Raw genomic sequence first — 27,810 nt, 5'->3', positions numbered from 1 at the left:
CTTTCCTAAATTTTGATCGGAGGCCCATATTTGGAGACAGAAAAGCATATTAGGTGGATTCTAAAATGTCGAAAGCATTAAAGTTGCCTTCCTGGCAACGAAGTAGTTCAAAAAACCTGAATTTAAGGTATCGGTTACCTAGTAGAGACGATGCAGTAAACATAAGCGCCCTATAAAGTGTCACATGCACTGTAAGGCTCAGATCTGGAAGCAAAATAGACACAGACTTGCAGAAGGACTGAGACCTGTACCGCCTTTTGGAGGGTTAGAACGCAATGGACTGAAGGCCTCTATGAATTTACAGTCGAAAACCCGCCCTCAGCTGTATAAAACAGAGATACATCTACGTTTCTGAAATAGTGACAAGAGAAACCTTCGTCGTTGTTATTCTCAGTATAGTTTGGATTGCATCTGCCACATAGATGTCACGGTTTCTCTCCATTTCAGCGCCGGTTCACATTCCCAGGGTGGTAGGTGGCACATTTCCAGGACCAAACCTGCTTGTCATAACGAATTTCTTTTTAAAAACTGCCCTATTCTAGGTACCATATCAAGACTCCTTTACAGATTTATGGTAAAAGCAAAAATGCACACAGATATCCGCATAAATACCTGCATAAAGTTGCTTGAAGTTAGTTTTCAAGTTTGAGATTTGTGAACAATTTGATTAGCTTACTGTTTGAGTGGCATGCAGTCCAACCGGTCACGAAAATTCGGTTCGTGACATTGATGCCTGAAAGCTTTAAGTAAATTGCCTTTTCTCTCAACGCTCGCTAGTTTAATCAACTAATTCCTCCGTTTATCAATATGTGATTCATCTATTTGTCCACCTTCTTCCAAACTATTCATCCACGATGAAAATGTCCGTCGAATCTTTTTTCAACCCCACCATCGTTCATCCACCTGGCCAGCCCATTCCAGTATATCATTCTAGATTTGTCAATTCCGATTTTAATGGCTGACTTATCCCTCATCCTTGTGGGATTCATTCACCTAGTTCAAATCCACGCCTTATGTATCCGCCTACCTCTGATCCACTCATAGGGTCCCGGGCCCAAGATCCATCTACTTATCTGTTCCAGACCATTCTCCAAAAGTGAGTTCCTACGTTTGAAAGCACTTTATCCATCGTTCTCGGATTACCCCATTCATTTCGGATCAATCATTCCACCTACCGGTTACGAAACCTCCAACATACATTTCATTCACCAAGAATCCACTCACCTAGCGCTCAACCAGCCTTTGTTAACTTCAATACTCCCACATGAATTACTCAAAATTTGAATCTCGCAAGCCAACGTCAATACCACCAATGAAAATAAATTTCTGAACTGACACATCATTGTTATTTGTCACCCAAAATCCATCCATTAGAGGTGGTAGCGACTTCTAAATTTGGTACTTTAGGAAACGGGGCATTGCATGTCCAACGATGCGACACTACCAATCAGTGCAACGATGACTGTGGTAGGATTGGACTTCAACTTACCGAATTCAGCCCATGGCGTAGGTTGACCAGTGTAGATTTCGTCAGTCAAACGGTCGCAACCATCATACACCTTGAGCGACTCAGCTTCCTTCCTTATGATCGGTATTTTAATTAAATGCTTTGTAAATCATTTCAGGGCCATCGAATCAGCTAATCATCCATTCATACCAGAATCAACAATTTACAAATTAGCAGATCCATTATTCATTTCTTTCAATCCTAACAAAAAAAATTACTCCAGGATCTCACAAACCCATTAGTCACGCAAACACTCAACCACAATATCAGTGATATTCTAATGGTAATCAAGGCATGATTAAAATTAGTAGGTAGAAATATGTACAATAGAGAGTGTGGGAGATGGGGAAAGTTAGGAACAAGGACTCAGTTTTGACGTGCCGTGACATGGCGACGGTAGAGAGGAAGGGGGGGTGGCGGACTGTCGCACCGCTCGGAGGTGGTACCCACTCCGACAGCGGTGCCAGAAGTAGCGGTGGCGGGATCGCGGTAAGCAGGGCGGTCCCACTCCTCGCAGAAGACCTGTAGACGCCCATGGATGCTGGCGAAGGAGGGACGCGCAGTCTCGTCGGCAGCCCAACACTCTAGCATGAGATCATAGAGCTCCACAGGGCACCCTGGCGGCGCCGGCATTCGGTAGCCAGCCTCCACTTGGCGCAACACTTCTGCATTGTGCATCCCGGGATAGGGGACTCTACCATAGGTCACTATCTCTGTCAGGAGGATGCCGAAGGACCAGATGTCAGAAGCAGTGGTAAAACGAGAGTAGTTTGCTGCCTCCGGTGCCGTCCATTTGATGGGGAAACGTGCGCCTGCGTGCGCCACGTATTCCTGATTCTGCAAAGCAATGGGATACCGCTAAAATAAACGTCTCGTGTTAAAAGCCTGACTTCGTTCATCAATTATGCTTATAATTTTTCCACATGGCTGGATAGTAGTATTACAACCTCTCTGGAACGTCAAAAGCAAAGAATATCAGGGCTTGCATATTTTCTAAAAGAAAAGCTGCCATCAGATCGGAGCAAATCAGCTTTCGATGACAGTAGACCTGAGCCCACTCTCCGCTTGTGCAAAGCTTAGAGTGCCTTCAATGCTACAGTGCAGCTGCTTCTCTTCAGAGGCCCTGTGAATCCTCGTACGAATAACTTGGACACTACGACCGATCCGTCACAAAGTGGAATCACGCGGTACTGGATTTATAGTGCGATATCAATGAGGAAATTGTTGCTTCGAGAGCACATTGAAAATGAACGTCAATCCAGATTTGATCGTGACGCGGATCAAGTCATTAAAGCTTTTGGTTCGAAACCTTTTAGCATTATTGCAAGACATGCTTGAGGGAACAACTACAGGATTGGAAAGATATTTGTTGATCTTCTTCAAATCAACATTCAAATTAAATATCTGCGTAACTACACCAAACCCTACGTAAGGTTGTGAATAAGCGTTGGTACTTTATATCCAGCAAATTCAAACAACAACGCTGCACCATAGCCACAAAATTACAACGACAATGTGCACCATTGGAATCGACTAGGAACCCGCATGAATTCCGTAGCTACGACTGCCACGTCATTGTAATTTCAAATCTCCGGGTCTGTGGAAGCTATCGATGCTATTGTACTACGAGAATAAAGGCGCGCTGTTTCTGGACGCTTACAATGAGTTGCCACCAAGCGGCTTAATATGCTGTTAAATTATAAGTGCATGTTAGAATAACAGTTTTTGTCGATTAATGCGATGATCCTCCAGACAGTAATCAGCCATGTAACGCAGTTACCCGCCCGACATTCTTTAAATCCTTACCCGTTTTCTGCTCTGCAAAATAAAAATTGTTGCAGCGCTTCTGGATGGTCGCTTAAAAGTACTACGCAAGGCCTAGTAATACATAAAAGAAAAGCGTTTTACCCGACTTGCAACTAGACTAATGTAAGAGCTGTTGCAAAGACCGAACAATTCGTCATTTAAAGGCATTTGGAGGAGAACTTAGTATTTAGTCTACCAACAAAACCGTCAAATAATGAACACAATCTAAAGCAATGCATTTATGGGTTTAAGATGTAGATATCTTGAATTTAGAGCACTTCATGGCAGGAACGGTGGCTGATCAAAGGGATGGAATCGTCCGAAGATGAAATCTCATGTCTGCATAATGAGAACATGTGTAAATAAAATACCTTAAGAGGCTCAGAGGTGAAATGCATCGACTATTGAGAGGACAGTACTGTTACGAAGAAAACGATGAATTTATAAAATCTCTCATCTTCAAGAAGTACGAAGAAAAGCGTGGTTCAAGTACGTGAAGGCAGTAAAGTAGCTCCAGTGAATAGGACCCGTGGTGATCATCCGACAGGTAGCAATATGAACATAAAGCCAAGCCATAAAATCATGTTCATCACCTGAGGGCCTAGAACTATGGAGCAAGTTCTTAACTTGTGATTAAATGTACTGCAGTGAAATTGGTTCACATTTACCATCGCAATGAAACATTTATGAATTCTTATTCTACAGTATCGTAGTATGACAGACTACCGTTTCTCCATACAAATGGGTGATAATGAAGAGAGGGGAAGTGGTGGAATGCAGAGCTTCTGGTGTGGTAAAGATCTGCTCGTACTTCAGGCCCAATCCCAGTGAATAAGACGAGTGATCGCACAATCCACGCCGGTGTCGGATTTTCCACACCCTCAGAAAACGGTTGATCAACAATTAGCTTATCCTAAACACGATTTGAATTAAAAAAAAAAACATACCAATTGAAAGTCCATTTACAACTTTTTGAATTACAAAAATAAAAAGCGCTACTTTGGAAGCCCTGGGCACCGCATAGTTTTTCTTTATGCACTTGGTAGCCTTAGCTATGTGAAGAGGTGAAGAGAGCATACAAAAAGGCTGATAATTTGCAACGTAGATAAATGACTAGTCACAAATTTTATAAGCGTGATTTGAATTGCACCATTTTCAAGTATAGGAAAGCACACTTTTTTCATAATAAACATTTTATTCCACTTGAAAAGTAATGAATGCTGAAATAATCAAATGGCATAATAAATACTTATGAGCTGTACCTATCGCCTCTCCTGCACAATAATCGGCATGCAATGCTTTGATTGTATATTTAACTCTTCACTATTGTGTCCCTGACCAGTGGCATGGCTACCAAACATGTTGGTAGCCCCCACCCCGGCCCCTCCGTATGTAAATAATACATATTCTGCCCCAGTAATGTCTTCTTTCGTTCTTAGAGAAGCCTCGAGGCACTATATTGGTGGCAGCGGGAAGCAAACCCTACCTTAAAGGGCGAATATCCTCAGTGGGAAGGAAGAGATGCATGCGCCGCAGATGGGAGAAGCAGTGACGAATCCTAACAGAAAATCCGAAAATGGCATTTCGCTTCGACAACTACACCAGTCCAGTGGTCTGCAGGAATGCTAAGAACCACTGAAGCAGCACTAGCCGTGAAGCTGTCGACAGTACCTGTTTGAAGGTAGACACGCAGTACCTCCTCCATCTCTCTACTTGCTGGAGAGAACCCAAATAGATATAGCCTGGATGGTACTGAAGTGAGAACAAAGTTCCAAGGAGGAAAAAACTCGAAATCTTATCCCCACGAAACGATTTCAAACCCTGTCCCTTATTAAATGACGGCTTTTGGGTCAGTATTCCTACGACTAGCGATAGACATCCGAGATGGTCGATAAATCCCCACCTTTCCCCAATGCAGTTCCCAAACAGGACAAAACACCAGATCCAGTTGAATTGCCAAGAGGGACCAGTGATGTTGAAGTCAAATGTCTACTCAGATGCACGCAAATTTAATGACTGGCGCGACTGGTTCACGGGTGGTTTTCCTTAGAGCGACGACTACGTTGTGATGGTAGCTGCAGGAGGTTGACCAAGAGGAGCGCCAGGGCGACGCTCAAAAGAAGAGATGATATATGTAAATACGTCGATTGTTTGTTTAACTTTTCGTCTTGGTTTCGAGACTACTGAAGTTCCGACCTTTGTTCTTTTCCTGAGAGGCATGGCCTTCGGGCAGTGCTAGTAGCCCCTTGGGCCTTCTATGTGCCGGTAATGCCTATTCTGCCTGAATATAATGTCTTCTTTCGTCTTCAGGGAAGTCTCGTGGTGTTCGTTAGGATAACGGAGCCCAGAGCACTTGCGATTGATTTCTGCACAGTTGATAAATTTGGGGAGATTACTCGCAAGTAAATGAGAGCAATGAGCATTTTGGAGGAGGGAGTTGTCGCAACAGTAGAAGTAATGAAACTTACCCCAAAATTTAGTGCTAGTAAATTGCAGTCCTGTCCAACCGAGTTTGACAAAACTTTATGATCCATTATCTCCATGTTAGGTTAAAGCAGTGGTAGGAATCTTCGACCGGTAAGTAGAGAGGAAATTGCGCCTTCTTATGCATAATTTATGCAACTTAGGAGTGAGAGACACTTAAACCACTTCATGTACACAATTCACCTGCACTAAATTGGTGGTATTTAAACTCATCCAGTAGTTACAGCAACATGTGACAAATGTTTAAAGTCCAAACAAATAAAAAATATCTAAAATGAAGCTAAAAATTTGTCAACATCTTGTCAGTTCAAGTGCACTGGAGACAAAAAAAGAAGTTAAGTGCCACAACTTCATGACGGACTTTTTGAAAAAAAAACAATCATTTCCTTCCTCTGGTAGCATTACAATTTCCGATGGAGTAAAATCATCGACAGTTTGCCTCCTTGCCTTCTTTGAAGTCATTAAAAAGTGGCCATCGAGTCGATTTGAAAAGTCATTTCAACTGACATGAAACCAAGAGTTATGACGATTGGGCATTCCTAAACCGGTCACAAAACAAGTTCATTTCGCTTTTGAAAAATTAGACAAACATTAAATAATTCATGCGACGTAAAATTATTTATTTTTAGTGAATGAAACGAGCCTAGAAAAAAATATGCTTTAAAAATTCTCAAGACGGAATAGAAATAATGAGGAAAAGAATGAGACCAAGTTTAGGGTGAAAAATGTAAGTAAGCCCGTTCTTTTATAAGTACGATCAAAACCGATTTTGTTGAAGTTTCTACCCTTCAACTAAAAATGAGGTTTCGGTGTTTGTGGAGAAGTTCTTATAGGTATTTCGGCTAAAACAGTTAAAAAAACATTGAACCATCAAGAACGGGGTAAAAGACAAGAATTTGCATTTTTAAGTTGACAATAAAGATAAAAAGTTGGTGACAGTATGACAAAGGGAACCATTAAAGTGCCATCTGTTTAATGAGAGCGAAATCTCAACACCCGAAGTGAAAAAAAAGGGGGTCTTAAAGATTGCTGATAGGACAATAGCGATCGTATGGCTGATTTTATGGATAGGTTTCACATTCTATCAATAGCAGGAGTTTAAAAGGGGAAACTTTTGATAAGGGAGAACGACAGAACGTATTGCAGATGTGCCTTTACCGCAACTGAAAATGTGTAGAGAAAGTAGAATTTATTGATTCCGACATTTCAGCTACCTACAGTTTGGAAATGTAGACGTCATACTTCGAAAGGGTAAACCACTGCTGAGGGCAAGATAAAAACAACGGATCAGAGGATCCTATCCTAAAAAAAATAAGCAGCCAGAGTGAAGGCCGAGGAAAAAACGAAACAGCCGAGAGATTAAAATGGAAAAATAGAAGAAAAATGATTCTGGTAGAATCAGCTACAGAAAAATTGGCAACGGAAACCGTCGCAGGTATCCCGAAAGGCTTAGTTGAGGAGAATGATGGAACATAATGAGGAACCAGAAGACCCTATTGGGCCAATGAGAAGTGATGAGTTCGAATAAAAACTAGAGAAAGAAGCCTGAAGACCCTAGAGATTATAACGTTTCCGTCATCAGAAACGTGGTGAACTAAGACCTCACAGAGGGGGAAGCAGAGGAACATATCGTGCAGCGAGAGCACAGACACTCACGTGGATCATGCGAGCGAGGCCAAAGTCTCCAATCTTGACAACATTGCCCTCCCCAACAAGGCAGTTGCGCGCGGCGAGATCGCGGTGCACGTAGCGTTGGGACTCGAGGTAGGCCATGCCGGAGGCTACCTGCACCGCAAGCAGCGCAAGGCCCGCCACACCCAGCGCTCGCCCCTCTGCGGACTGGAGGAAGGCAAGTAAGGAGCCCTTCGACATGAGCTCCGTGATGAGGTAGAACGGCGCCGACTGTGTGCACACCGCGTACAACTGGATAAGGTGTGGGTGGTGCAATCGCTTCATTGTCTGCGCTTCCATTAGAAAGTCCTCCGCATTGCACAAGTCTAGGAAAGAAAAATGATGGAAAACAAAATTAACCACCGGGTGAGGATGAGAGGCTGTTAACCGTCCGTTTGACTGTGTCTAGGGAGAAACTTTCGATTCACTGTAGAGGTACTATGCGTTGCACTACTACTTGTGATAGCCAACGCAAATTTCGTGAACAAATCCAGAGACCATTCGTAAAGATGACAGAAAACAGTACACGGAAAGAGATGTGGTGGTGGATGAAGCTTTCTTTCAACGAATGTTCAAAACCACAAGCCGTTAGTATTTTCTCACATTTGAGGATGTGAGGTACTCAGCATTGGGATACTTGAGACGTGTAAACATTACAATATTGCCACACTTCTATGCGTCAGTAGTGAGCCCGGTCGTGGCGACTAGCAACCCATCACGGCAGCGGTCACGCAGTGCTGTGGACATCCAGTAAGCACGCGGAACCCCTACCCAATCATAGAGATTTGGTCAACGCATAACCTGCCGTGCAGTGAAATCGGACAAAAGATCAACCTGCCTGCTAAACAATGAATGCAAACGAATGTTTTCAACTTTGAACAGTTAGCGCAAGCTGAGTAAAAAATATCCAGATCCACTGCATGGAATACAGTTAATAATGAATGCGCATAACCAATGCAATAAAATTGCTTACAAAATGTGTCTTTGAGGTTCAAGATGTGTAAAAAGGCAAAGTGACACGGTGAATGGGTGTTATCTTCACACTAAATCTTAGACATTTTCATTTATTTGTTTTCCATTATATCGAATCCACTTCTGATACGCTCAGAGTTAAATATTTTGATACTAGCAGTAATTTCTTCAGTTGGAGTTGAAAAGTTTATACTCCATGCCGCAATGCTCTAGCCTGATTGCTAAAGCAAATAGAATGTAGGAATTTCGAACACCCAAAGACATGAAAGTGAAGCCTTGACACCTTCGTGTTAGCCCAAGAGACAAGAAAATTATGGACGCAGTTATAGCGAAATATTTGAATCTCTGCTCGGAGGGTGATATTTTAAATCCTACCACCACAACAGCTCTAGCTAGACCACGGCACTGATAATTTCAAGATATAAATAGAAAAGCGGCAATTATACGGATTGGCTTTATGAATAACTTCCATGGTTCATCTGCTTCGATTTTGAGGCAAAGATTTGGATAAACCTAAAATGCAGACACTCATAATGATAGTGCTTTTATCGGACAACCTTATGTTCTGTAGAACACTTACCGATCACGGACGCAACACAAAGCTAAAACCGCAGAGAAGAGAAAGTTAAAGAATATGATATGAAGATGTGCTCTAGAACCACCAAAGTTGAATCTGTTGATAAGGTGTTTCACGAACTTGGTAGTCACCTCTTTCTTAGCAGTGATAGGACTTTGCCCTATTCAAAAAATTACGCCACAAAATTTCACAGCAATTGCCAGCATGAAAGTATGAAGGCAATAGTAAGCATTCAAAGGACACGAGGGAGGACCTGGGATATTTTTGAGTTAGTTTATGAGGGAGAAATATTTGAGGCATCATTCACAAAACATTATAGCGAACTCGACAGCCGAAACGATCTCAGCTAGATCCAGGGATCAACGCTCGTATAGTGGAGGAAAAAAAAGTGGAAATTGCAAATGGAAATGTGGAGGTTGTGTAGGCCGGTGTTAGGGAAAAACAAATCTTGTCGACCATCTACTTTAAAGTGGTGATGCAGATATCGATGCACTTGATCAAAATTTATTTTCACGTAGTAGTTTTAAACTTGAAAGAGGGAGAAAGGATAATAAATGCGTAATGGGAATCATTGAAGGCAAAACTGATACACTGACAATGTTACTTGGAAGCGAAAAAGAGTAGCAATGTCTACATTCTGTGGAGGAACCTCTATATTTTTGACAATTTTCTTCGCTTGTTCGTGGCGTGGGTGGATACTTTCAAGCCATTTGGCCGATAAAGGTAAGTCGTATCACTAAATAATTAGTTCTCACCTTTCCTTGGTAGGGAAAAGTGATTAGTCATATGTTATGTATAGGATGTATGTGTTTACTTGGATACTATGGCACTTCATGGGAAAAAACATAAATCGAGCCCAAATACGAAGCGGAGAAGGTTAAAAAGCACACCGTGGGTGCATAAGTGTTACGGTATGGTAAGAATAAAAAGCGCCGGTAAAGAATTCGAAAAATTGTGTCTACTTCTTCAATTGGTAAAAGCGTATGCATTGACATTTCGTGTTGATTCCAAATATTGAGAAATTGATGAATTTTAAATTGCCAATGGACGGTAAGGTGGGGAGTTTTGATCTTTCTTAGTCGACACAAGCAAATTCTTGTAGTTAGAATGAAACTTTTAGAAGTTTGTTCAAAAAGTGATAGCGCGATTTCGCTAAGCTAACCTCGGATAGATTGACGAAGTAATTGGTAGATAGGTGCAAGAGAACCACTAGTAGAAAGAAGCAATCCACATGTGCCCCCTGGGATATGAGGCTTCTGATGCAATTAAACAAGATTTGCTTCCTCATAGAGTTCCAAAAATGAAATAATTGAAAGGAATAGTGGACATGCAAGGGAGTAGGAGCGAAGCGATATGATGAAAGGCAGACCCTTAACATTTTAACCTATAAAGGACATAAGTAACAGCACCTAATATCTTCAAAAGCATCTTCATTACTTTGGTAATTAAGTGAATTTACTTAAACGATATGAGGCAGTATGAAATAACATTTTCGGAAGATAAAATCCACTTTTATAAAACCAAAGGCACTGATTCATGGGTGTTTGCTTCTGTAGCACATCATTGTGTTTCACGAAGTATTTATTCACCACAGATATGGTACAATGCTGAGGGGAATAAACTAGACCAAAAAAACCAAAGAATATAGTGGCTGCTCAGAGTTGGACACGTTGGTAAATGTTTAACAAAAATACCGATACGTGGAAACGAGATTTCGTTGCTATCTCATGGCAATCCCAAATTTGAAAGAAAGAGCAGGAGAAGGTAAGCGGTGACACATTCACCTCCTGCCTAGAGGATGATTGCTAGAATAGCTAATAACACAATAGCTGCACGCAGATAAGAGGCGCAGTGAGAATGTAAGTGGCGAAAACCAAGTGACCCAAAGGAAAAAAAGGCATCAAATGTACGTTCAAAAAAAGCTGGGACTACATTAAGTGTACTTTCTGTTAGGTTACTGGTATACCTTTTTAGATACCATAGGATCACAGAAAAGCAGCAAATAATTGGAGGCGAGAAATTGAGGTACAAGACTTGGGACAAAGTGAACGTAATGCTATCAAAAATTAAATAGTCAAAGCTTAGAAAACTTCGTGCTTTAATTGTACAACACATAGAGTACAATGTGCATAAGCGTCTAACGAAGAGGGGAGGCATTGGATGCCAATGCGTGGAAAGTTCTGCAAAAGTAGTTAACAAAATGCCAAAGGAACCAATCAAGGTACCAACACGGGGAACCTAAATGTCAAGGCACAAAGGGGAGATGAACAATGTGTTTTTAAGTAATGTAACTTTTATTTAAGGAAAGAAAAGGCAAAGTATTTAGGAGTTTTGTTTCGGAAAATATGTCCAAATTGCCATGCAAGATGGAAAACTACCAATTAAATGATGAACTTGGGCACACAGACAAGCCATTTGTGAAAAAGGCTTTCAAAGCGTACTTTAAACTAGAACGGCGAGATAAACTAATTGAATGAGAACTTGGATTTGTTAAAAATTGCAATTTTTTAGTTTGAGCTACATGAACCATACTATTGGCGGGTGCGCCTCCCTAAAGGTTGGAAACTGGCGTAAGTATCGTGCGAAAATCAGATCAACCTATCAAAAATGGAGTTCTGGATCTAACGGTCACATCGTCAACAGATACTTCTCAAGGTCAAGAAAAAACAACGCCTATCAAGTTGAATTAAAGCGATGTTTCCCAGAGTATCTGAAAATCGTTCGGTGGTGCGAAAAGCACAACAAAACACAAAAGTTCGCACAAATGTTTGGCAAACAGAAGCGTAAGATGTAAAAAGCGGTTAAACAAGACGACATGAGATCATTCGAACTATGGCATCTTTTAAGGCCATATAGTTTTCGAGTTTACACTTCTCAGACCATGACAAAGCTTAGCAAACACTAATTATTCTCACAAATCAAGCCGGAGGGACGTCAAAAACTATTTTGATTATACAAAAAGTTATCATGGATGTTGTTTGAAGCTATCACATTTCGTAAAGGGAATTAGTTAAGAAAAAGTACTGAAATTCTTGAATACGAAATCGTAGCATTGATACAGGCGGCATTTTAATACTTAAGACAAAGCACCCTCACAAAGCTAAATTTAACTGCTTCATCAGACAAAAAATGGCCCCTTGTTGGACTAGGCCCTTTCCAAGAACCAGTTTGAAGGTATTTTTTCAAAAGTCCTTCGAAGAATCGTCAAGCCCCGTGTGTGCACGTTGGGTGTGGGTGTGGATTAATGGACGCCAAAGCAACTGTTGCCATGGGGAGGGTTGCGTGAATGAACAAGATCTTGTTTTGGCTTGTCTTGGTCCCGGATCTAATTGCCACCACCATAAACCAGAACGCTAAAGGACATAGTCAACCAATTCGCCAATGAACCCGAACAGTAAGTCTATGAACAGAAGCCAGTCTTTTGATACTTGGATAGTTGCAAAAGGCACGCAATGGAAAATGGATAAAGTAGAGAATTCAACACAACTAAGATTCGTTTAAAAAATCCTCCTTTTTCGGCACATGTAAACAAACAAATAAACCCTCGGTCAGGACGAAATACTCGTCTTGATTCTGAAATATAAGCAGCAAATGGACTCCCAACCTGGGCAGACACTACATCCCACATCAATGCATGCAGTTTTAAGAAGGTGAAAAACAAATACAGCAAGCCTCCTTGAGATCTTGAATCACTAAATAGAGTGCTGCTTGCCAAATGCAAATGACGGGGGCGACTTGACGTGGCTACACTGGTGCGAAGGTAGTACAGTCAAGAGGCGAAAACCTTTGCCCTCGCAGTTGCACATTATTACCGCTCCGGGCCTCAGCGTTTGCAAAGAGCGTGGACAAAGTCCATTCTTGTCTATGATTAAAGCATCAACGCAACACACACAGACAGAGGTAAATGTGTGTGTAGTGAGTGCTAACCTTTTCCCAACCTGGAAGATGGACAGTGTATGAGAAGGTACGGGAAGCTCTCTGCTGTTTGGGCAATTTTAACAGGTATCCAAGTCAACCAATTACAAGCAGTATCTATCCTTCTTTGAAGAGCATCAGCTACGAAATCTCATCGACATTAACAAGTCTAATTCAAATATATTTTAAGACCTAGAAACCATGCGAATACAGCGTAAATGAAAGCTGAAGTACTGTATGATTTTATCCGCTACACTTTCCTTATCAAGGTGAACAAAAATAATGTCGGAGAAAGTAGAAATAAGCGACTCCTATCCGGCCAACAAATAAAGCAAATTTCGCAATCATAACATTGTACTTTGAAGACCATAAGCTCCATAAAATGGCATTAAAAAATAGAGAAAAAAGAAATGGACACGAAGACGTATTACGAAAAAGGCGACAATTCGTCTATGGGGGGTAATGTTTGCAGTCACCCATTTACGACAAAATATTGAGTCACTATTCGTCAAGGAAAGGTGCAAAATGAGACGTAAGAAAACGAGCAAATGATTTAAGAGGCTAAGAGGATATGCGCGTTCGTAGCTGGGTTAGTATGATTCTAAAAACCTGCTTCCTCTCAATACTTCCTGGTGGGCAGCTTTTATTCAAATGTTTAAGTAAGCAAATCAGATGTATGTGAATCCATGGCAAAAAGGAATCCTGAAAATTTTGGCCGGAAGTTAGAGAACTGCTGCAACTTAGCGTCATCTACACCGTCACGAAATGACCTGCAGAAGGAAAATAGCCGCTGTTTGTCGACCAGGCGTCGAGAATAATCACGCACCTCCGCATACCTGCAGTAAGCCAGTAACACCAGAATTTTGATGAAAAATGGAACAAGGTGGCATCACTTGCACCCGTCTTTTGAGAAAAGCATAAATTTAGTGACCAATCAAGAGGAGAAGCAGAGAACCAATTTCCGGCCCATTACCCACTAGGAAACGGCTCGGAGTGTTTAAGAAATGAAATTGGATGCAAGCAGCACTACCTGACAATTTTCCCATTCTTGGATACACACAAAATTTGAATGAGAATAAGGACAGATCGAATACAAGAAAGACAATTCCTTAACAGCGCGATATTGAAACTGACCGCTGGACAAACGTGAAAAAGCACCCAAAAATTCCTGAGTTTAAATGACCACTCGGGAGTGGAAATTAAAACGGGTAAAGTTTTGCAGTAAAACAACCGATTTCCTTGTGCGGTTACAACAAAACAAAATCTACTTATCTTTCGCTTGCGTTAGTGACGATAGCCACACCACCTAAAAACAACTCCGACAAAAAGTGCCAAAAGGGTAAAAAAAGTTACCGAAAGTAAAATGCCCCATGATTCTGCGATGGGTATTTTTTCCTTACCTTAGAGGTGTGCAAAATCATTTCTCACCTGAAAAAGTCAAATCATCGTTAGCATTTATTCACAGAAAGAAGTTACGGAGCACCCTTTCCTATTGATAAAACATGTTGGAAACTGCGTATTGTCAGGATACTGTAGTGGAACATACATGTAAGCGAGGCTTCTAAGCCTTGCGATTTAGTTCCCACATCAGCAACAGCTCTGTCAATAGCCTTCCGTCCCTTTCCTGTGCTCATAATGAGGCAACTTCCAAAATCACACCTCGCAACCGTCTTCCGTGACTGCTTAAAAGTTGTGGTGCATCCCGCAGAGGAATCGCTCACAAAACCGATGCCTTTTCGAGGGATAAAATAAAGGTGGGACCGCCTCCCATCTATAGGCTTCATAAAAAACGTCCGGGGGCAGAAAAATGAAACGAGAATTTGTAAGTAGCAACAAGAATTGGTAAACTATTTCTGAGAAATTTTGAAAAAGCCTGAAATTGTTTAAAAACACACGCTAAGTCAGAAAATTTCTATCGTAGTAGAAACACAATTCTCTCCTTCTTGAATGTAAAAGCACATCGTAAACGATGACGAACGGTTTGTTATTAACCCTTCTCATAAATAAAACATCCAAGCAGAGAGAAACCAGATACATCTCCATCAATTTTGTCTATGAATACGGTTTGTTCGCGGTGGATAGGTCAGTCAAATTCTACACTATCCAGCAATTACCAGACATTTTTTTTTATTGTAAATACCCAAACGCACGAAATGATGTAAAGTTCACGTTGTATTCACAATGGAGATTACCGGTAGATGTCATTTATTATTGACATGACAACTTTACTTCACTGCACTGCACGAACATTAAACAAAAGACTCGCGTTCACACGGTAGGAGGTCCAAACAACCGGCTGCCCTACATACACTACCAGAAAGTGCGTGAGTTTCATCGCACGGAGAGGTGATGATAAGCTCCAGCCTAGTCGACTGTTCACTATGCCACCACTATGTGCTCTGTTTACTTTGTAAGGGGATGAGGAGAGTAGCGTCCCCAAACATGCTTGGAATGACTCACGCCAAGATGCCTTCTGGAAGGAGAAACAATAAGTTGATCCGACATCAACAAGGCTTGACGGGGTGGAAGGAGTGGAATCTCATCAGGTATTCCGTTTAAAAGCACACTTTTAGCCTTTTTATAATATAATATATAATATATTATATTATATATATAATATATATAATATACATATAATATATAATATAATATATAATTTTATAATATAATTTTGAGTCACCCCTAACCATTTCAGAGCGACACAAATATGTGATGTGTGCTCTTCATCGGCTTATTGAGACTGTTTTTACCAAATCGTGCCGCAAGAAGAGTAACGGAGTGGAAAACAAAGTGGGTGTGTGATATTTTTGATACGAGGTGAGTTGAATCTCTAAACGGAAAATTAGCGGTAATGGCAATGCAACGGTCGATTCTCCCCTGAGAAATGTTGGTATCTGTTCACATTGAAGGATTATAAAACGAAATGCGTGCTTGACCCCAAAATAGCTCTTCCACAGAGCTGCTCTGCAAATTGAAGCAATCCAAGTGGAATGAGGAGAACCAATTATCCTGGCCATGCAAATGCACTTCAGGACTGGATTCACTGCCAAAAAAGGAAAATGAATTGCCAATTTAAAAGCTATAAGAAGATATAATTGGGCAAAATGAACTAACACTCGCTTGCTGTTTACTTTTAAACTGCATCTGCGGTATAGGTACTGGTGCCGCCTGAGTTTTTAAAATGCTCTTCACCAGTTCAATGAGTTTTAAAATGGGTTGTATTCTATTTCAAGATAAATTACTGAAAAATTCGAAAAAGACAGAATTCAAAGAGGCATTTGTTGTATTTTTCGGAATGAAACGAATTCCACTGCATTGTAAACTGTAAAAAGGAGGAAATTTCGATTGCAAGAACAAAAAACTGAATTGATGATTATCACATTAATGTTGAGCAGGATGAATGTTTTACTCTTCACCTTTAAGGATAAAAATTGCTCTAACGATCTGAAAAAATGCTTCTTATCATCCTTTTTAATTGTTTAGGTGACCTCAAGGCGTTTAAAAACGAGGCAGATTATAAATTTCACACTAACTCTAGCACGACGTTCGAAAGGGGCTCCGAGCACTAAGATAAGTACCCTAGGATGAGATAAAATAAATCAGTTACCTCGATGATAAAAATAGTATTCTAGAAGATGGTAGTGAGAAATGGGTAGCAAAAAGGCCAATGATGAAAATTTCGGGCTTCATGATGGAAAAGGAGAATGAAGATACAACCTGTAAGCCAGTTTTAAGCCTTAAACGAAATAATTTTGAGTTAGAAGACCGCATGAGCATAGGCATCTTCAGCACAACTAGAGTAGAGAAAGAACAAGCAAAACAGAAGATGCTCCTCACTGCAAAGCTTAGTCATTAGGTTGGCTACCACGTAATACACTGACTTCACGGTAGCCTAACAAGTTAGGGAGTGGCTTCACACTACCTTGTCCGCCTCATCTCAGCGTCAGCCAAAAGTAGATGAGGGAGAGGGGGGACTTTCGTTCTACGCCTTAAACTGACCGTCTTGCTCTGTTCTTGCCTCTTATTACTGCCAGCATCACCACCACCGCGACCGTTGTTAGATGCTAGATGGGTAGAAAGGCAGCGAGGGACGGAAAAGAAGCCAACCTCCTACTAAAAATAGTAGGCAAATATTCGTGCGCGCACACTCCGAGTGACTCACTGGGCCAAAGTGGACTGCGTTACACACCCGTCACCGTTGGTACGTGTGTTGGATTGAATTTCGCCATCAAGACACCCTCAAGAAGGCGAAATCGCGAACAAAAATGCATGCGCTAGATTGGACAGAGCAAAGGTCAAAGCATCTAACTACACAGACTGTCAGACGCAGAGCTACCACGGAGTCGGAGTTATTCGAGGGTAGTGGACCTGCAAAACACAACTTTGAACTCAGATAAATAGAGAAAAATTTGTAAATAGCTTCAAAGGCAGTAGATGCAGAGTCGATTGCAGCTGCATTCATGAAGAACAAAGAACCTTAGCATTGACTCGTGAAAACAGAAGAGCAGCACTTGAGGAGGTTACAAGGAACCTGAATGTAAAGGCTGTGGATCGGTCCATGTCCTGATTAATCACAGCCCTAACGTTAACTGACTGTGCGGGTTTCACCGTCTTAGGATTTTCAAGTAAAAAAAACTTCGGGTGATGAGAATACCAAAATGGTGCAGAAGGATAAAGCGTCAAAGCGAACTGAAGGAGTGGGCTTTTGGTAGTTCGGGCTCCAGCTAATGGCATTAATGAAGTTTTCGTAAGGGCTAATCACACGATTGAAGCGAGGTGTCAACCACAATCAAGTGGGCGAAATGACATGGCTCACCCCTTGAAGACGGGCTGGAGCCGCAGCAAAAATTCCCAGACTCCAAATTTTGGTACCAAAAATTCCCTCTTTACTATCAATATAAACATTATATTGACCAAGGCAACGACTTCTTTGACTGTTATGACCTTGGTACCACCAAAGAAACTGAAAAGGACTGACGACTTACTTGCACGAAGTGTTTTGACAGCAACCAGAGTGGTGCCATTCCAGACTGCTTTATAGACCTCACCGAATTGACCCTTTCCTATACGCTCTTTGAGAACGACGGAGGACTTGGGGATCTCCCACTTGTCCACTGTGTTGTGTGAAAGACCAACTGGGACGGGATGAACGGGCTACAGCCGAAGAAGGCGAATGCAAACACAAAAAGACGACATCAGATTACGAACCTATGCTTGGTTAAGTCACCATTTACGATATCTGTGAATGAGAGAGGATGAGCACACAGTTTTTAACGCGATTGGTACTCCAAGTAACCAGGGGATTGGATTATCTCGGAGCTCATATATGGTGATTGAAATGCTGTTTCATTAGAAGAGTGTAAAAGAATGTATTCGGACCCTTATAAACGAATTCAGCGAATCCAACTATCATGATTTCAAGAACATTACAAAAGTAGGAGATCTTGGTAATTTTACTTCATAGCAGTACATTCACTCGAAAAAACACGATATCCAGATTACAAAATTGTGCATAAAATACCAAGGTGCATTGGATGTTTGACCAACGCAGCATAACTATACGACTATCTTCGCATTCCCTTTCACCATATTTCTTTAAAGAGGTGCCCCAGGTCTAAATTCATTTATTCATTGCATATGATTAAGCGATTTTATGAGGTTCACTGGTCTAGGAGGAGTCACCTCCGCACATCTAAGACAAGCTGCTGACGCCAGACTGTCGGAAAACATTAAGGTCAAAGTTGCGTTTATAAATCGCCAAGTGAATGTCTGCAGATTTGTCTTACTTGTATCGAAATACCACCCAATCAACGGAGAAATAATTAGGCAACAGAAAATCATATTCAGCATCTTTTGTACTTTGCTGAAGAATTAATAAGTCGAGGGTGTATAAACTATAGCAGATTTCGGAAAGCGCGACTAAAATCGTTCTGCTCAATAACAACAGCTATCTCAACTAAGACAACGCAAACGTGTTTCTCTATTATCAAACATACCGGCGAAGTGGGTCATGTAATACCTTGACTATTTGTTTATAGCTTCATTTCAACTTAAAGGCCACTTAAGGCTCTACTTCTGTACTTCCGCTGAGCAGCGTCAGGTACTCAATGCGTTGATAACAAATGTTCTGCCCAAGTACCATGTCTTCTTTCGTCTTCAGGAAGTTTTGGTACGCTACATTGATGTTAGAGAAAACCGAACGCTATCCTATAGGACAAACACCTTCGGGTAGGAGAATCTGTGACAACCTTTAACAGAAGGGTTGAAAATAACGTCTGCCTTCTTCAAATGCCCCAGTCTCCTGATCTGCAGAAATGCTATTAACAACTGAAGCAACACTGGCCGTGAAACATCCGGAACGATTATTTGCAGAGCTGTCCACGGTACTTGTGCGAAGATGCCAAAGAAGTGAACACGGAGTAACTCCTCCATCTCTCTTCTGGTTGGGTTGAGCCCAAATAGATATGACTAGGGAGCACTGAAGTGAGAACAAAGCGCCAGGGTGGAATTGATGCAAAACCTTATGCCCATGGAATTATTTCAAATCCCGTCCTTTGTTATCTGACTCCGCTCTTAGGCCAGTGTTCCTACGACTAGCAATGGATATCCGAGCTGGCCCACACATTCGCCTCTCCCCAATACAGTTCCCAAACAAGGCAAAACATTAGATCCAGTAGAATTGCCAAGAGGAAACAGTAACGTGGCAGTCTTCTCAGTTTCATGCAAATTCGATGACTGACACGGTTGGGTCATGAGTGTTTCTCTTACGGCACCTGCTACGTTGTGATGGCTGACGCGGGTAGTAGACCAAGGGAAGCGTCGCGAACGGTAATCAAAAGGAGAGATGGGCTGTTTGTTTAACTCTTCGTTTTAATTTACAGACACTTTAGGCTCCGCTTCTGTACATCCGCTAGGCGGCATGGCCTCTTGACCATGCCAGTAGGGCCCCCCAGCCCTTCTGTACGTCAGCAAGATATTTTCGGCCCTAGCATTATGACATATTTCGTTTGCAGAAAAGGCTCGGAACGCCACACTAAAGTGATGCCAACTATCTAGATTGGAATCTACGCCGGCTATATGGATTTCTATTTTAATGGACCTCCATAAACCTCGCGAAAACCACCAAGTAGGAGCCTTTACAACCAATGTGCCGAAGTAAAGCGGCAGTCGGGGAACCATTAAACGTCTGCAAAGTTTGTAAAATCTACTTAAATTCAATAAAGTTTCGTGGTTTATTTAGTAGAAACGATATTCGGCCCGTTATTTATTCTTAATGCCATGATGTTAGCCCGAAAAAACAGCAAAGGGGAAACAAGGGCATGATTTAGAATGTATTAGCTTAAAGGTAATGTTAAGTGAAATCAAATTACACCTCAAGTAAAATATCATGCAAAAGCCTGATTGAAAAAACTTCGTGCAGAACACAAAATTCTTGCGTTTCGCGGCAAAAATTCCAACACACAAGTAAACCGAAATATCACCTTAAGGTCCCAAGCAAAGACACCGAATCACCGCGAATAAAAAGCATTTTAACAAAAAATCCACGAAAGCTGTAAGCCCAAACAATTAACCAAAATTCAAGTTTTCAAGATATCCTTTTTATAGTTAAGGGATTAATACAATGCCTTAATTTTTTGTTCAACTCTTTGATTTCGTGGTCACTTAAGTATCCGCCTTTGTACTTCCGCTGGGCGGCATGGCCTCCTGGGCATGGCAGCAACCCCTCAGCTCTTCTATGAGTCGGCAATCCATATTCTCTGCTAGCATGATGTCTACTTTCGTCCTCACACAATTATAATGGTAATCTCAACCTTAACTCAACAAGGAAAATTCAACAAAATGGAATGAACGCTCAAGACTTGGCGAAGCTAAGAAACTCCTAACAAAGAGCGCCAATACGAAGCATTAAGAAAAGCACCGGCTACATCAAACCAGCGGCACGCAAATTTAACACACCCTATAGGTCTAAAACTGCGGTGAATTAATCGGACATCTGACAGGGCACACAAATGTCATGATATTATTTCAGGTACTAAAGTAATCATGAGAGGGTGTGTGTGCATGTGGATGCATTTCCTTGCCTACTGCGCAGCGAATGCAAATACTATGCAAATACGGCATTGACAGCGGCTGCCGCAGCAGCATGGGCGACTGGAGAGCTACACACCTTCCCATGGAAAGTCCACACAGAGAAGCACTATCTGCCGCATCGATATCAGATAGGGAGAGCATCAAATGACGGTGACATGACAGCGTTCTTAATCTTTCGATGTGTCCGAACAGAGGATATGACAGTCTCGAAAGCGATCTAGAACATTGGGATGGTGTTCAGCAAATAGACATAACTAACCTCACTCCCTAAAAAACACATCTGTGCCAGTCTACCTTGTGAGCGGCATGTAAACGAAACAAGTGAATTAATTTTTTCTCCGAGGTCATGCTAATAGATAAGAGCTTGACAATAGAAAGGAATCGGTTCTTTTTACAACATAAAATCCAGCTGGTTAGGGATTCGCATCTTCCGACCAAATCTCTTTATTACGCAGTTGGATGTTAATGAGCCCACACGGTCAGCGGATGAAATATCAAAGACGCTGTGAGAAGTTTTCACAAGGATTTGTAAATATGGCAGACTGTTTATTGCACAACATATGGTAGGGAATGAGTATTTCTTGATCGATCTTAAGGAAGAGGAAGCGGATATATAACTCTTTTCTTCAATGAAAATAAAAAACTTGTTGCTTTAGAACTACTTGACCAAATGGGAAAATAAAAGGCATGCATAGCCGTGAACGCAACGACGATGTCAAACGACTGGGGAAGCAATTTGACAGTTTTAGGATGACAGCATCAACAGTGGCAGCTGCAAAAAGCTCAAAATGCCTTTCAAAAATACCGTTCATGATGCAAATTACGCAGGACACGTGACAAAGCAAGTGTAGTACTTGAAAATAACCTGATTCTCTGATCGTGATTTTAAATTAAATGAGGACTTGCCACAAAGTTAAATCTAAATCATGTTATGATTTACAAGCGCGCCGTTAGAAAATTGCTTCTTCAATAACTTCTTATATTATGACTTCTTCGTCGACGGTTATAAAATTTCTTGTGCAGTCTTCGGTGGTCTTGCAAAATTTTCTCGCGCTATTTCCGAAAAAAAAGCCGTTCTCCCTTGATCTAATGCCCAACCGTCAAGAGATGCTGAAATTGACTGATTGGTGGCCACTTCGGTGAAATTCTTTCCGAAGGCGCTTTTGCTATCTCTCATATCTTGACTAAAATCGCCTTTCAGCGTCCCATTGCTTCGTTTCCCTGTTTGAGCTAGTTTCGTCCCCTCAACTTCTGTTAGAAAAGCTGCTCTAATCAAAAAGTATAAAAAGGGACTGCTCTGGTTTTAAATATGGGGAAATTTTTTTAATCAGCAATATAAGTATCAGTGCGATGTGGTATCTAACACAAAATATTTTGGGAAGCAAACACCAAATACTGCTGAATAGAAGGGATATGGAAGATGCTAACATCGCCAAAGACTTCTAAACCATACCATTTTCGTTTCTGTGGAACTGAAAAGATTCCTCTTAAAATTTCACACAGGATTCATCAAAGCTATTCCGGATTTTGCATGAAAACTTTCGTTAAGTCGCACCCCATAAGGGAAAGGACGGTACGTAATAATCTTTCAAGTGACGAAAGAAGTCAGGGAATCCACCTGAGTCACTTGGGCAACGTCATGAAGGTGAGTAACGTTCTTTTTATCGCGCCATCTACAATATAATCGCATGCTTCAGGGGGACAGGCCCCCTTTTGCGCCCCTATGTAGAGGGGTGAGGGGGGAGGGAGGGGGACCCACGCAGCCGTAGCTTCTACTTTAATGACAGATGTAACAAATTGTTCGCGCAGCCAACCCCCACCGACGGGTCATTGGACCATGTGAGAAGAGCCACAGACAGCCAATTAACCAAAAGAGAGGCGTCTGCCAAGATTTGCCCGAAGGATGAGATTGAACTTAGGGCTATCAAACTCTCCTGCTCTTTTTCATGGAAAAAATGAGACAAAAAATTCTTCCCCTAATCTTAATTACACCATATCCACTTTGATCAGAGGAGACACACAGAAGATCATACCTTGATGCAGGGGGCAATAAGTTCGCAACAGAGGCCGGATTGATTTTTCATGTAGTGTTCCACAAGCTGTTGAATGCTGGAGAAGGGAAGTTGGCGTGAGATGAAGTAGCGTCGCACCTCGGGATTTGTTCTGGAGGGTCGTGATCGAATTCGATAGTGCTTGACCACATCACCGTCTCGTACTTCAAAGGAAGGCAATGCAAAATGTTGATTTTAGTTAGATATGTGATTACATGGGCCTTGCCAATCTGTTCCGATTCAGCCTCCATATTGGTGCTACTAGGGCCTACTAGGGGTTCTAGGCCCTTCCCAAAGATATCACTAAATCTATTCTGGACTCGTATGGCTCGTGGTTTCTTTAGGAAGACCTCAGGCGCTAAAATTCTGTAGTGCACCGCACTGTTTTCGGAACTAAAGTTTTATTCTCGTCTAAAATGGAGACCAATCAAAACCATTCAAATGGGTGGTAGAATTAGAAAAATTAAGAGTAGGTTTCAGTAAAAAAATTGTAACACTAAGGCCTGGCTGCAAGGTAAGGGAATGAAGAGACTCACAGATTACGAGCAAACTATTTGGCATTTCCCCAGTTAGAAACAAGTTAGGGATTTGGATCGAGGCTTATTTAAATGCTGTTCAGTTGATGTAAGTCGTCGAGCTTTACTTAAAAAAAAGATGTCATGGTAACCAAACACGAACGTGACAAATACAAAGCAAGCCAAAACTGAGTTCTATACAAAAAAATTGAAAGCACATTGGGGCTAGACCAGATTAGCGTGAACGTAAGGGGACTAGATACTGCAATACTACAATAAAAACGGATTTTTCATTAAACAAATGAAAAAAAAACAATAGGTTTTGCAATTGCCACGAGAAAACTGTGACCTTTGCGGAGACCTGGGATAATTTCTAGTAGCTAGCAGAAGACTACAGTACTGTGAAGGACCAAACTGGGACAGATCGCAATCACGGAAATTTGCAGGGAGCAGTGTTTACGTGCCTAAAGCAATGCAATGGAGCACCAGGAAACGCCGCCCCGAATGTAAAATGGCAGTGAAGATGCTGATAAGAGGCAAATTTTCACTCTGAAATAACCTAAAAATGATTAGGAATGCATGCACGGGTTGCGGTACTGTGGCAAAGGGATAATTATTCTAATTGTATTTTACTACAGCAGTCATTTCAGTCCCTCGCGACTCGACTCTTCTCTTATCATCTCTGCTACCGAAATCACAGATCCTATTAGAAAAATTGCCTCCAAGCTCATGCTTAAAAACGTCTTTGGGTGCCGCAGTGCTTCAGATACCATGTAAAAATTAGTTTTTGCCAGCATTTCCATACTCGTAACTCCGTTTGCCAAGAGGAAGAAAGCGCACACATTAGAGACGATTTTTACTGTCAAACGGCTCGGAGAGATGGAGAAAAGGCATACGCACACGTTTTACGTGTGGACGAAAAAGATGTGACCAGGGTTTGGATACCAATGATTGCAACAGTGAGCAACCAACTGGAAAGAAAATCTACGAAAATAATCATTCGAATGGAGAGTTATTTTTGTGCACAGATCGTTTTAAACACTCAAATTCTCTTAGAATTGACACCCCAATTTAAATGTAGGAATGCTTCGCAATCTCGGGAAAATCTCATCAAACAATGGCACAAACGCATTTAAAGACATTGGAGGTACATCTGAAATCTTCGACGCCTATTTTACCGAAGCACCGGGCTATTTGCATCGCCAGCTAAGTTTTGATTAAATTTGAATTGTACTATCATCTTGGTAACCACCCTTATCAATCGGAGGAACTCTGCCACAAAGAGTCGGAGAGCATGAATTTTTTGACCTATTTGTCTTGAATTTCCTGAACACGCAGGTGTTCAATCACGCAAAGGCGTTTCCCCAACAATTTAGGTGGATTTATGGCCTTTCAAAAGGGGTTCGTGATCTTAGACATGCAAACCTTGACCACGGAAGGGAAAGATCAGCTGGTGGATAGAAGCAGCTCATCGTTCAGGTTGCCCATTGGCTGGTTGGTGGTTAACCTAGAGGGAGGCGATTATTGGTCGAGGCGGAGTGAAGATGACCTTCGGGTGTGCTTGAGGGAAGAAGTGATGGTAGAAGAGGAAAAGTACATGAAACGTATTAATACGTCCATAATGCGGGCTTAATGCCGGTGTTTTGCGCCGAGGCGTGCGCACACATTGAGGTACTACTTTAATCATCGGAACATTGTGATCTTATTACTTGGCAAATAGTTGCATGAACCAGGTTAAAAAAGAACGTTAAAACTGAACAAAAAATAGGATGTTCATAGCAAAGTTTCAAAATATGCGAAGTTATCCATCAAGAAGAATAGTAACAATTACAAAAGGAAACCCAAAGGATCACCCACTTACTAGCTATTTAAAAGAGAGTCCTGAGAAAGTTCGTCAAAAAACCACAAAGAATCCAACTTGTTCTATTATTTAGGTAAAATATGGTTCCATCTTATGAAATCAAGTCAATTAATCTAGTTGTTTTATCACCATAAGATTGATTATGAAACAGTTGAGAAAATAAAATGAGAATCAAGGAATCCAAGCAACCGATCAGAGATGAAATCCCGATTCATCATTGAGAACATCAAAAGTGGAGAAAATAGATATGGAAGGTTTAAGTGTCGATGCACAGAAATAGCAAAACATGGCAATTATTTAGCGTCAAAAAGGGTCTACTTCGACAGATTTAGACAAATAAATCGATGATTACAATAAAGGTTGAGCCGTTACAAAGAATTTGCTCGACAGTTGCCCTACCTGAGAGCGAATATTCCCCGCTTCTGGATTCGCTAATCCGAACAAGAAAGGAGCCGTGGTCATTTCCTGGCATCATCAAACAATTCTCTGCTTCTAATCGCCGCATATCGCCAAAGTGCCACCTGCAGAAAGTTACCAAAAAACCGCTTTTAGCATGCTGTATTAGTAGATTTAAGGACGTCATCTCTGAGCCTTCTTTACATCATACATTTCTGTCCTACTGACGACAACAATAATGGTGCGGACGCAATCTACATGCCGTCGGAAATGGTAGAAGCATCCTTAAACCATTCATAGATAACTCAAGGTTATAGGAAAGAACCAATTAGGTCCCTCTGATGTCTTACAGTCATTCATTTCAATCATGTATTCAAATGAGGAGAGAAAAGCGAATACACATAAATGCAAAAAGCAGTCTCACCAAAGAGACCTACAGCTACAACAGCCTAGGAGGAGAAGAGAGGGAGAAACATACTCATTTGACTCGAGACTGGTGATGGGAGCGAGGTAATTGAAAGGCACGTAGCCCATTTTTCCAGTGGCGGCGCATTTAGCATACCACCAATAGCCTTGCGACCGGTCTATGACGTAGAAGTGCTGACCCTTCAAAATCGAGAGGTCATCTTCCACCCGCGCCGTGTAGTCGTGAAGGGCCACGTACTTCTGGCTCCATCGACGGTAGGTGTCGCCGGTGGAGTGTCGGGAGGCGACAGGAGGAGCTGCCGCCACCGCCCCCACCGACGAGGCATCAGGGGGTCGAGGAAGGGAAATGGGGCGACTGGCAGGCGTGGTCTGACACCCTCCCACAGCCGCCATCGCCATCGTCGTCTGTGTGACAGTTGGAGCCGTTGTATTGGCCGGATGAGAAAGGGGATCAGCAGTGTAAGGAACGGTGTGCATTCGATTTTGCCGTGCCATGTAGGTGGAGCTCCCGTAGGCCACTTTGTGGGGCGAGATCTCGGGCTTACTCCCATATGGGACGCAATCCTTCTGCTTCTAGGAATTAAAATTACCAAAAAAGAGGGGGCTGCAAATACATCAGTATATAACGTTAGAGTAACGGATTTCTATCGTCAACCGAGTTAAAATATGCAAAGAATTTAAACTCATGATTGCTACACATGTCTGTGGACTTTTCGGCACAAAGTGTATAACGATATGAAAACGCATTCCATTCGAAAGCCTTAAAGTGCACAAAAACATAGGTTTGAAAACTAAAAGAGAAGGTACATATGCAAAACATGGCAACAACCCCCACAAATTCAGTAAAGACAACACTTTAGCATCAAATTCCAGAAACAACCAATTTTAAGGCGATTGAAAAATATTATATCGCAAAAAATTAATTCGTTTTTTGCCTTGAATACAAAACACCATGCGCATTAAAAAAGAACATTAATCTTTGGACAGCTCGAGACTTAAGCACCTTAACTGCATGGATATGGTAAACAGAGCGGAATGCGTATTACAAAACACAAGGGTTTAGCAACAAAAAAGTGGTACAAAATATGTCAAAGTGTGGACAAAAAGAAACAGAATCTTACACTCCTAGAAGGTTTCCAGCGGGAATTAGGGAGTTGAGGAATGCCACTTCCCATTTTTGGACGTCTAGGTAGAGCGAATGAACGAGGAACTATCATATCAGTGCTAGACTTAATGCTCGAGCGATTGCCCATGAATCTTCATAAGTGGCTAGAACTTAGCCGAAAACGCACTCAACCAATAAGCCTGGCGATTGCGGCAGGACGCAAATTCACCGCTGTCAACCTTTTAAACAATATATAACTCGGGAAAACAAGAAAAATAAAAGGCTAGAATAAGGGACCCCTAAATAGTGTACAATTACTGCTGCGTCAAAAATTTGCTGCATTGGCACTAGGCAAAACTATTAATTTTTTTGCTTAAACTACAAATGTAATTAGTCTTTTTGTTCATAAGTAAAATTTTTTATTATAAAAACA

General features: G+C 41.5%; 1 protein-coding gene across 1 annotated transcript; it reads right to left on the bottom strand. All coding sequences in view use genetic code 11, as the record gives it.

The window, feature by feature from the left end:
- Positions 1-1,873: 1,873 nt before the first annotated feature.
- Positions 1,874-27,525, bottom strand: EGR_06235 (Tyrosine-protein kinase Src42A; the record flags this gene model as incomplete). The annotated part of the gene is made up of 11 exons (XM_024495484.1): positions 1,874-2,344; positions 4,125-4,226; positions 7,454-7,794; positions 14,479-14,611; positions 16,932-17,042; positions 17,587-17,656; positions 17,749-18,086; positions 23,057-23,238; positions 25,850-25,971; positions 26,325-26,845; positions 27,394-27,525. The coding sequence occupies 11 exons, from the start codon at positions 27,523-27,525 to the stop codon at positions 1,874-1,876; spliced, it is 2,523 nt and encodes an 840-aa protein (XP_024350115.1).
- Positions 27,526-27,810: the final 285 nt, after the last annotated feature.

The sequence above is a fragment of the Echinococcus granulosus genome (assembly GCF_000524195.1).
Source record: "Echinococcus granulosus chromosome Unknown EG_S00053, whole genome shotgun sequence".
Taxonomy (NCBI): Eukaryota; Metazoa; Platyhelminthes; class Cestoda; order Cyclophyllidea; family Taeniidae; genus Echinococcus; species Echinococcus granulosus.
Note: the sequence above shows the minus strand (reverse complement) of the source record. Positions and strands in the feature narration are given on the sequence as shown.